Source organism: Kogia breviceps, chromosome 7 (genome assembly GCF_026419965.1).
Source record: "Kogia breviceps isolate mKogBre1 chromosome 7, mKogBre1 haplotype 1, whole genome shotgun sequence".
In the NCBI taxonomy this organism is placed as follows: Eukaryota; Metazoa; Chordata; class Mammalia; order Artiodactyla; family Physeteridae; genus Kogia; species Kogia breviceps.
In genome coordinates, this window is record NC_081316.1 from 8,708,332 (window position 1) to 8,723,916 (window position 15,585).

Genomic DNA, 15,585 nt, shown 5'->3' on the forward strand with positions numbered 1-15,585 from the left:
AGCTGGGTCCATAGACATCTTGAGTCCACAGAACTGCTCTGAACCTATTTCCTCATCTCCAAGTGGGATTGCTGAGCTCTGCCCCGCTGGCCCCATAACCTCATCATGATATGCACGCGGGCCCATGAAGGCCCTACTGGGGAGGCTCTACCCACACAGCAAGGGCTTTCTAAGGAAAGAGGTTGGTATGGGGATGGAATGTGTTGACAGGGGCCTCCAACAGGCAGGGGCTGGGTTCATCCTTGGCCAGTTAAGGACAGAGGCGAGGCCAGGCAGGACTGAATTTAGGTCACTTCATCCACAAAGCCTCCTCATACCCCCTTTTCCAAAGTAACAGAATACGTCAGGGTCCCATCTGGGTTCAAACCCTGGCTCCACCATTTAGTTGTGTGGTCTGGGTGTACCAGTACCCACCTCAGAGGGCTTTTGTGCTAAGGACTGAGAGATAATAAACACTGAATGCTTGGCACACCGTTTACATTCAATAAACTCATAGTCCCCACTCTTGGACCACGTAATTCTTTCTCCCACTGGGGGCAGTATGTGGGTGGAGGGCATGCATTGCAGTGGGCGCCCTTCTCTTTCCATCCTTTAATGCGTAGCTCAAATCTCACCTCTTCAAGGAGGCCTTGTCTTAAAGAGTTGGAAGTAACTTTAAGAGGTTGCAGAGTACAAGCCCTGCCTCCATGAAGCAAGAGAAAAGGCAAGTGGCCTGCCCAAAGTCTCACAGCTGATGTGTCTTAGTCCAGAGTGTGCTGTAATCGTTTTCCAAAAAATTCTAGAGTTCCTCACCATGTAACTCTTCACTGTTTTGTATTATTTGCTTGCCCGTTTGATCTTTTGGTTTTGCCTCTGCTGGGGCAGAACCTATGCTTCTGTATGCCCCATAGCGTCTGGGACAGAGCTGAGCACACACAAGTTACTCAAGAAGTACTTGTTGCTGGCAAAAAGCCCCGGGGTGGCTCTGATTTCCCTGTATACCTCTGTGAGAGCAGGGTCAAACATCCTTCTTCCGCTTGCTGACTTAAAACTAAGTGTCTAAGGCCCACGACTACAGCACGCCCCTCAGCTGCGGTACTGATACAAAGTAAAGAGAAACGTGAGCAGCCAGCAAGTGGCGTCTTTGGGGGATGCCTGCAGATAAGGCCAAGCTCCCTGCTGGCCACCCAGACACCCATTATGGGTGCTTTCCCGTGACTGCAGGGGAGCCAGCTTTCTGACCAGTTACAGCTTCACTCCAGGCCCATCATCCTGGGTAGGAAGCAATCAGGACGAGCAACCTTAGATCATTCCTACCTACCCACCTGTTACTGTGAAGGTCGCTCCAGTCCTTAGCAGGCCCCTGGGAAGCAGGAGCTGGAGGCACACAGATGCAGCATGAAGCAGAGGTGGCAGCCCTTACCTGAGTGGCTTCTGCCGAGACATCACGGGGCTCCCCACCTAGGACAGCAGCACCAGAAACAGTGCCTGGGAGAACCAGGGTGGCTCAGTTCAATGTCCTCCCCTGGGACCCCATCACTACCCCCCCCAACCCCCATGGAAACAGAGAAGAGACTGGTGAGGGGCATGTCATCATTTTAATGATGTAGATCTTTGGTGTTTCCCTCATTAGCAGTCAGACTATCCCCTCTCCTCCCACCACAATGTTTCTATGATGAGTTACAAACAGAAAAGAAATCACATTTTCATACTGAAAACAAAATAATCAGAGCCTTGATTTCTCCACTAGAAACTACATGTACAGTTCAAGATTCCACATGCAACACCTTAAACCACAGACCAAGACCTCACATTCTGATCTGGAGTCTCATCCCCTCCCCCAGCCTTGGGCTGGCTTTGGCCTAGGCTCAGCTAATACTGACACCCACTGGTGCTGCTCTGAGGACCTTGGGGGGTGGCGGGGAAGGAGGAGCTTGGTGGACAAGTGCTGGGGGCTGGCCAGCCTACACCCCCCACTCCTGAGCGAGGACCTGCCCACCATCCCTTGACCCCATCCTGTCTCAGGCAAGCAGGCTGCCCCATTCACTCCACGGTTGTTCCCCACCAGTAAGTGCAGGAAGTCCCTGTCCTCAGGAATCCGGAGGCCTGGCCTGAGCCCTGACTGTGGTCTCTGTGGGGTAAGATGATCAAGAGAGGCTGAAGCTCTGGAAGGCTCAGAGATGGAGCTGGTTTCTGGGAGCCAGGCTGCTCCTCTTGCACTAGGGCTCCTAATGGCTCTGCCCGCACAACAGGTGAACAGGGAGAAGCTGGCCCGCTGGCCACCCTCCAGGATGGTTTGGCCCAGATCTGGAAGACTATTCACCCTTCTGAGGGCTCTCTGTCCAGGGCCGAGTCCCTTGAGCCTTGTTTCCAGGAGAAAGGGGGGTTCATGGCAGGGATACCCACTTCCTCCTCCATTCACACTGAGCGCAGCAGTCTGTGGCTCCCCTGGGCTCCAGATCCTGGAAGGTTCTAGTCCCCGGAAGCAAGCCTTGCCCCTTTGACTGCCTCACGCGGCTGACTCGGACTCCCTCTCGACCCCCCACCCTCTCGCTCCTGTTTCCTGATGCAGCCCGCGGCTCTTCTGCGCATACAGTTCCCAGTCAGCTGTGAGGTCCGGTTTCTGCTCAGCGGTTCGAGGGGAGGCACCAGCGCACACGCGTCTCTACCTGTTCCGTGGCTCCCCACTGGGGCCCACAGCTCCCCCCAGGCTGCTGCCCCCGCCATCGGGAAGGTGGTTGTTATTGGTGAGGTCGCAGTGCAGGGCTGGTCCCTCAGTGCTGGGAAGGGGGGCAGGGGAGGAGGTGGGCAGGGCTGCCTGGGGTGGGTCCCGTGCAGGGGTACCAGGCCGGTCCCAGGAGGCTGTCCGGGGGCTCAGGCCTCGCTCTGCCAGCTGCCCAGCTTCCGGGAGCAGTCCCCGAGAGGTGGAGGGCTGGGGCGAGGGCCCGCGCGTGACCCCGGGCTCAGTGCCTGTCTGGGAGCTGCGGTGAATACGGTGGCTGACGATGATGTTGTTGCCAAAACCACCCATGGAGGCCATGGTGGTGCTCTGCTCCCGCTGCACCACGGCTGTCATGCCCCCTTCTGCCATCAGCCGCTGGATCCTGCTGAGAGCGTCTTCCCCGCTGGCACCATACTCCGAGCCCTCACCTGGAAGGCACAAAGCAGAAGCGAGGGAATTGACTGTTGGCCTGGGCCTCTAAGTCAGGCAGGCGACCGCTAGTAGGAACTAAGGGAGTCTAGCTAAAAGCAGAAACAAGAGGAGAGCCAATCCCTCACTTCAAGAATCAGTCAGGTGACAGACGAATGGATAAAGATGTGGCACATGTATACAATGGAATATTACTCAGCCGTAAAAAGGAACGAAACTGAGTTATTTGTAATGAGGTGGATGGACCCAGAGTCTGTCATACAGAGTGAAGTCAGAAAGAGAAAAACAAATACTGTATGCTAAAGCACATATATGGAATCTAAGAAAAAATGGTACTAATGAACCTAGTGGCAGAGCAGGAATAAAGATGCAGGTGTAAAGACCAGACTTGAGGACACGGGCAGGGGAAGGGTAAGCTGGGACGAAGTGAGAGAGTGGCATGGACTTTATATACACTACCAAATGTAAAATAGCTAGCTAGTGGGAAGCTGCTACATAGCACAGGGAGATCAGCTCGGTGCTTTGCAATGACCTAGAGGGGTGGGATAGGGAGGGTGGGAGGGAGGCTCAAGAGGGAGGGGATATGGGGATATGTGTATACGTATAGCTGGATTCACTCTGTTGAATAGCAGAAACTAACACAGCATTGTAAAGCAATTATACTGCAATAAAGATATTATTTATTTATTTATTTATTATTATTTTGGTGTGTGTGGTACGTGGGCCTCTCACTGTCGTGGCCTCTCCCATTGTGGAGCACAGGCTCCGGACGCGCAGGCTCAGCGGCCATGGCTCACGGGCCTAGCCGCTCAGTGGCACGTGGGATCTTCCCGGACTGGGGCACGAACCCACGTCCCCTGCACTGGCAGGCGGACTCTCAACCACTGAGCCACCAGGGAAGCCCCCCGTAGTTCTGTTTTACAGGTGGTGAAGCTGAGGCTTAGGTGGCCGAGGCTGCTCAGCTGGTTAGGAGGCAGGGCTGGACCAGAAGCTGGGAGTCTGGTTTTAACCCTCTGGACACCACAGGCAGACTGGCCATGCATCTAATGCAGGCAGCCCAGACGGCTGGCTGTGTCTGCTCCTCCGTGTCTCGGGTAACCTGGGAGACCTGGCCCAGGAACAGGGTACACTGCCTGGTCTTTGGAAAGCGAGGGCACTGTATAGGGTGTGGCTAGAAGGCAAATGGTCTGTTCCGCTCCGTTTCAAAGCTCTCTCTCTTCATTGTTGTTCTGTTTACGTCACTTCCTAAAAGCACACAAGGAAGACGATTTTTAACTGTTCCCTAGAAGGCATTCTATCTTCTCCTCTTGTCCCACTTTACCCACCAACTTTCCCAAGTTATTTCCCACATACTGTTCTCCCGGGGCTGGATGCCTGATACCCTCATTTTTCGCTAGAGGCCGTCAACTGCCCCAGCCTGAGGCTTCAGTCTGCACCTCTAGGGAGGAAGAGAGGAGGTTCTGCTCTTTCCCCAAAGGCCCGAGTATTCCCTTGTTTGTGAGCAGACAAGGCTTTGGCTCAGACCTTAGTTCTGCTACTCACTAGCTGTGTGACCTTGGATAAGTCCCTTGCCACCCACATTCCTGTTTTCTTTGGTCTTTTTTTTGGCTGCGTCGGGTCGTAGCTGCAGCATGCAGGATCTTCGTTGAGGCACACAGGATCTTTCGTTGCGGTGTGCAGGCTTCTCTAGTTGTGGTGCATGGGCTTCTCTGTAGTTGTGGCATGCGTGTTGTCTCTCTAGTAGTGGCGTGCAGGCTCCAGGTCACGCGGGCTCTCTTGTTGAGGCACGTGAGCTCAGCAGTTGAGGCATGCGGGCTTAGATGCCCCATGGCATGTGGGATCTCACTTCCCCGACCAGGGATCAAACCCGTGTCCCCCTGCAATGGAAGGCGGATTCTTCACCACTGGACCACCAGGGCAGTACCCCTCAATTTTCTGACTTGCAAAAGAGGGATGGAACATCCAGCCTGCATGGTGCCAGGCAGAGGGAATGAGATACTGCCCGTTATGCACCTGACACACAGCGGGTGCTCAGTCAATGGTGGCTGTTGTGAATAACCTGGACTCTGCAGGAAGAGCCCCACCCTGAGGGACCTTCCTCCAGCCTGTGTTCAGCCCCCACTGGCCAGACATGCAGTCCAAGCCTGTGGGCAACTATGATCAAGGCTCCTAGGCTGCCAGGGCTGCTCTACCAAACTATGTACGGATTTGTTTCCTTTGGTTACCTGTTGGGTCACTTTGGGATTCTGCAGTTTGGGCAGCTTTGATGGTGAGGTTTGAACTTTTTGGGGGGTACTTGTTGTCAACAGCTATCTTTGCAAGACTTTCTTTGCTCCCACACTGTCCAGTGCCTTCTCTCTGCTCACCTTGTCAGAGCTGGATTTCCAGGCAGCCAGTTTTGCAGCTTAGCTGCACCGAAGTCCCGTTAGATCTCTCCCTCCTTGTGAGTGCTTGGCAGGCACGTGCTGGCAGCTCTTCCTCTGGGTCTCAGTGAGACAGTTCGCCCCAGCACTGAGTAGGGACTCCGCCTGGGCTCTCACTTATATCCAGCTTGCTTTTCTCCAGATTTTCTAGTAAATTCTACCCTCCCACCTCCAACCCCTCAAGGCAAGCTGCCCTTATGTACTTCCCCCTCAGACAGCTCAGTGCCAACTCCCAGGGCAGAAGGAAAGAGAACTTGAAGGGCTCTCAGAGCACTTCTCTCAAGGGAAAAGCTGTTCAGCAGTGGGTAGGGGTGAGAGGAACAGTCAGCCTAGGGCTTTGGTGCCAGCACAGCTTCTACCCTGTGAGCCAAAAGGGCCACCTGGAGCAGGCCCGTGGGGACCTCCCTATGCTCATTGCCACCACCACAGTTTTCCAAGAACACTACACACTGAGGGCCTCCCCAGCCCGGCCTGGGGTATGCAGTAGGCCGGCCCACAGCCTGCTGGCACTGGAGCTCAGTGGGCTGGGCTCTGCGCCCCGTGAACTATCAGCTCTTTTCCTGTAGATCACTTTGAGGGGCAGAACAGGTCTGCCTTGGGGTCCTAGGGGAGTTGTCACAGCTAGGTCCTAGCCCGGCTGCTGGCACTCGGGTCTGGGACCTCCTGTCCTTTCCCACTGTGCCAGTGGCTCCAGGCCTGGCCACCTCTCACAACTGTGGCTGTCTTTCCTAAATGGTCTTCTTGCTTCTCTCTCCCCTTTCCACCCAGCCTCCATGCTGCTGCTATTACCATTCTAATTCAGCTCTGATCCACTGAGTTCTGGTTAAGTCCATACTCTGTTCAAAACCCAGGAGCTCCTCAAGTAGTTAAGGTTCTCACCGTGACATTTAAGGGCCCTCTCTGGTCAGGTCCTAGCTGTTTCCCTGACCATCCCCCTTCCCGAACCCAGACACTCAGCGCTGCTGTGTGTCCAGCGCCCCTGCCTGCACACACTGTGGGTGTTCTACCTGCCACGCACCTGCCCATTTCCCCACGTCTGAAGTCCACTTGTTGTCAGGGGCCAACACAAGTACCACCCCCCTCACCCTGCCTTCGGTGCCCCCCAGCGGGGAGCGGCTGCTCCTGCTCTGAGCCCCATGTGACCCACACCTCCCTGCTTCAGAGTTCTCTCCTCTGGGCTCTAAGTTCCTGACGGTCTCGGACTAAGTTTTATTCATCTTTGGGCTTGCACTTGGCACCTACCTGTAGAATGTGTGGGTGAATAAAGGGCTCCCAGGCTGCCTACAGGCGTTCCAGACTTAAGGTGGCTTCTGAAAACTGGTCACACGTTACCCTTTTGCTATGGGGACACAGTTATATGTCTGTTTCCTTTCTGGACTTTTTTTTTTGTGTGTGTGTGGTATGCGGGCCCCTCACTGCTGTGGCTTCTCCCGCTGCGGAGCACAGGCTCTGGACGTGCAGGACCAGCAGCCATGGCTCACGGGCCCAGCTGCTCTGCGGCATGTGGGATCCTCCCGGACCGGGGCACGAACCCATGTCCCCTGCATCGGCAGGCGGACTCTCAATCACTGCGCCACCAGGGAAGCCCTGGACTTATTTTTGAGGGTAGAGACATGGCTTCATCTCTGAATCGGATTCCTTCTGCAACACCTGTGGATTCATGGTGCCTAATACAATACTAGACATAAAGAAAGTACTCACAAAAGATGGGATAGAAGAGTTTAAAATGTACACACAAACGATTTCCTCAGGGCTGGGTGTAGATAGCTTCAGCCTAGAGAGCTGTGAGCTGTGCTTCTGTCTTGGGAGCTCTAAGGCAAGGCTGCGAGCCAAGGTAGGCAGCCAGCACATTCTTCAAGAGGAAAACACACTGGGGCCTGAGAGAAGTGGCAGCCGTGGTCAGGGATCCAAGCTATTAGCTCCAGGAGCAGTGGCGGCCACAGGGGTTAATTCTGCTGTCTCCTTCCCTGTAGCAAAAGCATTTCTTTTTGTCTCTGAAAAATGGTAAACTGACTTAGTGTTGACACGAGATCATTTCCTTGGCAAGTTCTAAGGTACGTTCTGGATGCAGAGGCCAGAGTGGGATCAGGAACTTTCCATAATGCCCAGTTCTGGGGGTTTCACTGCCCAGAAGAGGGAAGCCAGATTGCATCTGAGAAGGAGCTGCCCTTCCTGACCTCAGGGGGAACACCCTTTCCTTCCCTTTTCACATTTGCTCTTCCCTGGCCCAGCTGGTCTGTCATCTTCACCAGACAACAAAAAGGTCCAGGCAACCCTTCTCAGTGGTCAGAGGCAGAGCCATGGGCTCCCCAAATAGTGCAGCACAGCCAAGCTCAGGGGCAGGGCCTTGCCTCTGCTCAATTCATTCATTCCACACACTTCTTGAGTGCCCACTGTGTGCCAGGCAGGCACTGTACCAGAGCTGGGAGCAAACAGGGAGCCCAGGGAATGCCTCCCCTCCCTTTCTGAGTGACAGGGTAGGGAAGCTTTAAAGTTGGACAAGTAAAAAAGCCAACACCTGAAAATTCTCCCTGTGGAGGGCTCTTCCGGGAAGGGCTAGACAGAACTGAATAGATTTTAATAAAATTCTCATAGAACACGAAAATGAGGAGTAGCCTGGGACCCTTCAGTGCTAACCAGTGGGAAAGAGCTAGGGGAGGGGCGGGCCACAGAATGCTAACCACCACAAGCGGGGCTGGTTGCCCACACTAATAGACTGGGCCCTGGTGTGTGGAGGGGTGCAGAGTGGGGTATCCCGTTAACCAACTTGATGAGCGGTTTCCTCTAGTAGTTTTGCCAACTGGGAGACAGAAGGCAGGTGTGTGTGTGTGTGTGTGTGTGTGTGTGTGTGTGTGTGTGTGTGTGTGTGTGAGAGAGACAGAAGGCAGAGGTGTGTGTGTGTGTGTGTGTGTGTGTGTGTGTGTGTGTCTGAGCCCACTGGGAGACAGAAGGCAGGTGTGTGTGTGTGTGTGTGTGAGACAGAAGGCAGGTGTGTGTGTGTGTGTGTGTGTGTGTGTGTGTGTCTGAGCCCAAGAAGACTCTTGATTCCTGGGTGTGTGTGTTCCTGGTCCCCCTACCAGAGCGTCGTGTGTGTGTGTGTGTGTGTGTGTGTGTGTGTGTGTGTGTGACAGAAGGCAGGTGTGTGTGTGTGTGTGTGTGTGTGTGTGTGTCTGAGCCCAAGAAGACTCTTGATTCCTGGGTGTGTGTGTTCCTGGTCCCCCTACCAGAGCGTCAGTAGTGGACGGTGGTCAGTGGGGTAAGCACCTCAGAACAAGGCTCCTGGCCCCAGGAGGGACGAGGCTGCCCGGTCACACCCATTGGTCAACGCCCCACACATCTTGTCTCCATACTTCTTTCTACATGTGGGGCTTTCTGAAAGGGACTATGATGCTGTCCCTTTCAGAGCTGAGGTCCAGAGCTCCAGGCAAAGTTCACCAGGCCAGACAGATGCAGCGAGCCATCCTGAACTACCCTGCCAAGGCTCCCGTCCTCGAGAACAGACTATTCAACTGCTGCCTCTGCTGAAGAGTGCCTCTGGCCTCTAAAGGGCTCACTCTCCACCACCTGTTCTACTTTGCAGGGAGGAGACTGGGAGAGAATCAGGTTCTGGTCTCAAACTGGAAAACAGAACTTCCTTCCTCCTGCCAGCCCATCATCCCCAACCCGAAAGAGGAAGAAAGGAACTTATAATTGACTGGAGGTCAGAAATAAGCTGATGCTAATCAAGAAATATCAGCGGCTTCTTTGGGAGGTGAAAACACCAGTGGATGCTCTCTTCTCAAGTGGGGAGCCCCTGCTGCACTTCACTTTCAGGCTGAAGGCCTCACTTCTGACCCAGATCCCTGTAATCTGCCCTTCTTGCTCATCCAGCCTCAGTCTCAACACGTGCTGACAGGCCACGAACGAGAGCCCACTAGTGAGTGGTCCTCGGTGTACACTGTAATGCTTTTGAACTTGGTGCCCTTGCAGCTGCTGTCCCCTCCGCCAGGAATGCCGGCCCCCTGCCCCCATCCCACTTTGCCTGACATTTTCCTACTTATCCTTGAAGACTCAGCTCAGGGTCACCTCCTCCAGAAGTCTTCCCCGAGCCCCACAGTTGGGAGCTGGCCCCCCTTCCTCTGTGGCCCCGAGGTCCTTATCGTGTGAAGCAATTACCTGCTGGGTGTCTGCCTCCCTCTCTATAGACTTCCAGTTCCTTGGGGAAGGACCAAGTCCTATCTGCCTTTGCAACCCCAGTGGCTGATGCGTGGAAGACAGTCAGTAAACGGCCACAAGATCGCGGCAGAGGGGCTGCCTCAGACAAGGACTTCCGCCTGGGCTGGCTGCAGGAGCTCCAGCTCTCTCCTCTTCAGTGAGGCTCAGAGCTGTGTCGGGCTGCAGCAGCCCCTACCTCTACAACAAGGGGTTTCCATCCAACAGATGTAGGCAGTGGCCTGGGCCACAGACCAAGAAGGGACTTAACTGTAAAGAGTGTCAGTTCATGGCAGCGACACGGACAGTGCCCTGCTGGGGGGCTGCAGTTTGGAAAGCTGTTCCCTGGAGGTGACACAGGCAGATTAGTTACTCCTTGCCCGATGCACACCTGTCCTCTCTTCTCATGGTCTCTCTTGAGCAAATGGTTTAACACGGACCTAGGAACTGTGGGTCTGTTTGGAGGCTGCCTTGTCTGGAGCCTGGAGCAGCCAGGGGCTGGGGTAGGGGGTAAGGACAGTGACTGAGCGAGAACAGCCTATTTAACACAGCTGCCAACACACCCCAAAGGGGCTCGAGCGCTGCCGCTGGGAAGTGCTAATTGGTTCTTAGCAGTGTGAGGCCAGCGCAGAGCCAGGGCAGAGCTGGCTGAGCCACACCTGCAACAGGTGAGAGGAAGGGGCTGACCGCGCGCCAGGCTGCAGCCAAAATGGCCATGAGGCACAGGTGTGTGAGTGCCTCACCCGTGGCAGTCCCGACTCCGCCAGGCTGGCAGCAGGGGGAGACAAGCTACTCTGTGGGGTGGCCCTGGAAGCCCGAGGCCTGGGGGGTGTGTCTCTGGAACGAAAGCTCACGGCAGGAAGTCTTCTCTATCTAGGTGACTCCCTGTGCTCTCTCTCTGGAAGAACACCCTGGGTCCTCCAAGTTTTAGAGGATAAACAGGTCAGGGTCCTTGGTGGGGCTGAGCAAAGCTGTGAGAGCAGCTCGGCTTGCCGGAGCAGTGACCCAGATAAGGGGAATGACCTTCCTGCCCGGGGAGGCGCCACCACATGAGGGGCACTCACCCTGAAGGCAGTGGTGCTCGCCCTGCACCAGCTGTCCATGTGGAGGGGCTGGGAGCCTCAGGGAGGGGTGAGAATGGTCCCAGCCCCCACCCCACGCCACTCTCCCGGTCTCATTTCCCCTCTAGCGTTACACGGCTCCTACCTTCACCAGGACCCGAAGCTGCTGTCCCCGGCTCCTGGATCTCCCTCTCTGTCTGTGTTTCGGCATTCTGCAGCTGAAGGGCCAGAGTCTGGGTGCCCTGAGATGTCACTGAGGTGGTGGGGTTCCGGGGCTGCAGCCCAATTGCATTCATCAGGCCCATGTCTCTGTCTGTCCTCCATGTGGCTCTGCTGGTGCTACGGAGAGAAAGGCAGACCGGAGTCGGGCAGGGCTGGGGACAGCACTCCACACACAGCTCTGCCTGCTCCACGCCAATCCCCAGGGCACAGCCCGGACCAGGGTCTGCAGGCTGAAAGGCCTGCTCCCGCGGCTGCCTCCCGATGGCGGTGAGCTCGCCTGTGTCCTTTCTCCTCCAGATCAGTTCACACCCCGGGACAATGAAAGGAGGCGGCAGGACCGTCCAGTTTTGCAAACCCAGCTGGTCCACTCAAACAACGAGGGCCTTTCTGGGGAGGTAGAGATGGCTGATCTTAAAAGACGCTTCCTTAGATTCGGGAAGCCACTAGCTGAGCTCCACAGGACAAAGGGTGAGCAGTGGAAGAGGGCCCTTTCTCTCTTTAGCTTTTCCTTCCTTCTAACTATATGCTGGCAAGATTCCAGTTTAAATTCCTGGAACTTCCACTGAATGTCCACTTTGGAGGAAAAGCACCAGGACTCCTGTGAGGCTGTTCTGGGATCCTCCTTCGGGGCCTTCTGAAAATAGACCCTTAAATGCAGGGAGCGCCAGCTGCCAATGAGTAAGGCCCAGGCCCCAAGCTATACGCCCCTTTCCTTGGGCATTTCCTAGGCACTGACCCTCAGCACAGCTCGAGCTGGCGGCAGAGGAAGCCCAGGGCTTTCAAGACAGTCACCAGCCACTCCTATTTGTAGCTGCTTCTGGGGATTACTCCTCCAGCTGTGCCCTGTACTTCCTCTAGGAAGCAATGATTGCTTTGGCTTTATCATCGACCCAGGACTTTTTCTCAAAATGTTCCAGTCTTCGTTAATGAATTAAGTGATGAGAGGATCAGTACCAGGTTCCTACTCTCTCACTGGCCCCTGGGGAGGGGTCTGTCCCTGGGCTGCAGCTCTGGGCAGCTTGGACCCTGAGGCCTGGGTCACGTGGGAGACTGCCCACGAGCAATTTCCTAGGGAGGGCATCTCTCTCCAGTCTGCTCCTCTCTCCTCACCGCAGCTCGCCCAGATACCACGCCAGGATGAGAGGGCTAGATGGTGTCCTAGCTTCTCTTAAATCAAGGCTCTGAGGGCAGAGGTTCTGTTCTCTTTCTTAGCCATGAAACACTCTTCTCGAACGAAATCACGTGCAAAAGCTCCATGTGTGAAGCAGATCAAAGAGGAGCTGCTCTGGTTGAGGACGGGCAGCTACAGAGCCCGGAGCACAGTCTGAGGGCACTACTCCAGAGCCCACTGGTTGCAGGAGGGAGGGCGGGCCTCCTCTTTCACAAACTCACCCAGGCCTCTCACTGCTTCGGCTGCTGGAGTGAACAGTGAAGACGGTCTCATTCAGCTGGTCCCAGTAGTACTCAACACCAGAGTTTAAGGCCCTGAAAATCAATTGGGAAGGAGAAAAGGTGGAAGGCATTAGATAGAGAATGGCCAGAACTCCTTGCAATTCCCTCCTTCCTCTCTCCTGGGGCTGGGCTGAGGCCAGGACCAAAGATATTCCTGCATCAGGATGCTCAGTGTAGAGCAGACCAGACGAATCTCCAACAGCCCCGAAGCCTGGAGTGGTGGCTTTAGCCTCTTCCATCCCCCAGACCCTAACCGGCTCCTCTTTGGGGCTAAGGAAGAGCTACAAATTGGCCATGCCATCATAGGCAGTGAGTTCTGCGTGTTCTTCAGACATATGAGAAAGGAGCTAAGATGGCCCTGGAGACACCAGGTGCCATGGACAGCCCTGTCTAAAGGGCGTGCTTAGTGCTCAGAAACAGAAGTGCAGGCTCTCACCATTGGGTCTTCCCTACAGCCATGGGGTCAGGAGAAAGGAAAATGAGGGCACCTTGACATTTTTACTTTGCCTGGAGCTCAGAAGTCTAAGCAGGAAAAAGCTCCCGCTGAGCCAGAGAGGCCCACATCTCTTTCTATTCTGGTCCTAGAGGCTCCTTTGCCGGGTAGAGGCTGGACAAGCAACTGGGAGAGCTGAAGATGACCCAGGAGGGCTCACAAACTTCTCCTGGGGGAGGGAGGAGAGAAACTCCAGCAGCGATGGGCTGGACTGCTGACAGCAGAGAGAAGAGCTTCTATCCATCAAGTTCTCTGGGCTGCCAACCTTTTCCTGGTTCCTTCTTTCCCTGCAATGGAGTATCAAGCAGTTTCTTCCAACCTCACGCAGGCAAAACTGCCAGAAGAGAAGCAGTGGCCTCTTGTCTTTCTATACTGATGTGCCACCTCAGGCAGCAAGCCTGGCTGCCAGTGGTGGGTCCCAAAGTGCAAGACAGCTACCTAGCACCAATCACATGGTTGAGGGTGGGGTGCTGTTGATGGTGGTGAGGGAAGAGGGATAAGAGTTGGGAAAGAGGTGTCTTTGAGCCTTTTGATGAGAACTCCAGTGTCTATGTAGAGATTGTAGGAGATACTCAAAAAAGCTAGCTCTGCTCCTAAGAGGGACAGGGCATGCACATGTGCTTGAAGAGCTCTGCTACAGACTGAATCCCCCACAAATTCACAGGTTGAAACCCTACCCCCAAAGTGACTATATCTGGAGATAGGGTCTTCAGAAGGTAATTAAGGTTAAATGAGGTCATAAGACTGGGACCCTAACCCAAAAGGACTCTGGCCTTATAAGGAGAGAGAGAGATCTTATTCTCTTTCTCCATCGTGTGAGGACACCGTGAGAAGGTGGCTGTCTGCAAGCCAGGAAAGGAGTCCTCACCAGAACTCAACCATGCCAGCACCTGATCTCAGACTTCTAGCTTCCAGATGGCAGAAAATAAATTTCTGGTGATTAAGCCACCCCGTCTTGAGCTGACTAAGAAAAGCTCCAACAGAAGCCAGCTTTTTAACCTAGAGGCTGAGGTCACCTTCCCTTAACAACAGAACTTCTTCAATAAAGAGCAAACAAATGAAAGTCAGTGGGTTGTGAGGATCAGCCAGGAAAAGATGAGTTGTGTCGGGGGGGGCGGGGGGAGGTGACGTAAGGTGATTCCTTCCTAAATGTGAGGATTGGATAGGGCAGGGGCCTGATGGGGCCTGCACGGTCAGTGACTGCATGTCAGGAGGCTGTGCTACCTCAGATGAAAGGAAACGGGCCTAGGCACTGGGACCCCAAATCCACCACTAAAGGGGCACTAAGATTCTGGGGATTAGGCTTTACCTGTGGGAAAGAGCCACAGCCAAACAAAAGTACTCTTCCTCTCCCTGTTCTGGACTAAACCCCTCCCAGCTCCTCTTAGAGGGCAGATTTGGTGTGATCTTCAGACGAGCGAGCCCTCTGAAAGAACATCAATAAAGAATTAAAGTTCAGGGTAACACCACCTGTGGTCAGGTGGCTGCCTCTCACGGCAGCCTGGGGGCCAGGACTGAGGTCAGCACCCTGAGCTGGGACACCTCAACCCGAATCTCCGCCACTCCCATAGCCTCACAGGAGGTGGCAGGCCATGTTTCCTGGATCTCAGCGAGCTGCTGTTTCTCCTCGAGACCACAGGGAGCTGAATCACCAGATACTCAGCTATTTTTGTGAGGGTTATCTGAGAACAACAGGGCATTGGAGAGCAAAGGTGAGAGAAGACCTTACGTGAGGGAAGAGGCAAATGACCAGAAACAAAAGCAGAGGTCCCCAGAAAACAAAGCCACCACTGCAATTTTTGATGAGCAAATCTTGGCTGTATGAGGCACCACATGAAGCCAGCTGCCAGGGAGCCTCTGATTTACAAACTTGTCAAGATTTACTGACAGGTGGCAATACCACATGGGTCCCCGCGAAATCCTTCGTCTGTAATTCCTGCTACCCAGGGCTGGTTAGTGACAACAAACTGCTCACACCAAACCTATACCAAACCATGTACTGCGTGACCAGGCACCTTCCTTCCCATCTCAGAGAAAAGGCCACCTGAAGGCACACTCTCTGAGCTGCGACTGCCAGCATGACGCTGATGGCCAAAGAGTCCCTCAAGCACTTTCCATCTGGCAGCGCCATCAGCTCCAGGCTATGAACTCTGGCCGTTTACTGAGGATATCAACTGCCAAACAGAACAGGAGTGATGGAGGTTATCCACCTGCTGTTCCATTCTTCCCCCCGACCCCAATCCTCTCTGCTCCCCACCAAGAGGTCCAATTCCAGCCATGATTTGTTCTACCTTCTATGGTCAGACCAGCCTGACTACAACAAGCTCATGGATTTGGTTGAAATTCCAGGCACTGTACCAAGGAACAGAGTTGAAGATACCCTCTCTGGCTACTGAAACTCTAAGTGTTCAATATTCAGTGTTGCTTATTTCCATCTGTAAGCTAAAGAACAGTCCCAACCCTCTCCTTCCTCCTTGGACCTTAGGGAGGATGAATGAGCCACCACTGTTTGCTCTAGGTTCTTCCTGGAAGCTAGACAAACACACAGAGGGATGAAGAAGAATGGGAAGGCCAGTCAGGGTCAGCCTTCCTGGCTGCCTTCAACAGCCTCTG

The 15,585-nt window shown here is 54.4% G+C and overlaps 1 protein-coding gene across 14 annotated transcripts in view; it reads right to left on the reverse strand.

Annotated features, from left to right (window-relative positions):
• Positions 1–1,560: 1,560 nt before the first annotated feature.
• Positions 1,561–15,585, reverse strand: part of AMBRA1 (autophagy and beclin 1 regulator 1) — a 178,167-nt gene continuing 164,142 nt past the window's right edge. For 10 of the 14 annotated variants that reach the window (XM_067037108.1, XM_067037109.1, XM_059068381.2 and 7 more), the window contains 3 exons: positions 12,420–12,512; positions 10,951–11,144; positions 1,561–3,129 (listed from right to left, as the gene is read on the reverse strand). In XM_067037108.1, coding sequence (XP_066893209.1) covers positions 2,645–3,129; positions 10,951–11,144; positions 12,420–12,512 — 772 coding nt within the window. In that variant the 3' untranslated portion in view covers positions 1,561–2,644. Of the gene's footprint in view, positions 3,130–3,787; positions 4,376–10,950; positions 11,145–12,419; positions 12,513–15,585 lie in introns of those variants that run through there. The other 4 variants (XM_067037116.1, XM_067037114.1, XM_067037110.1 and 1 more) reach the window with 1 other exon arrangement.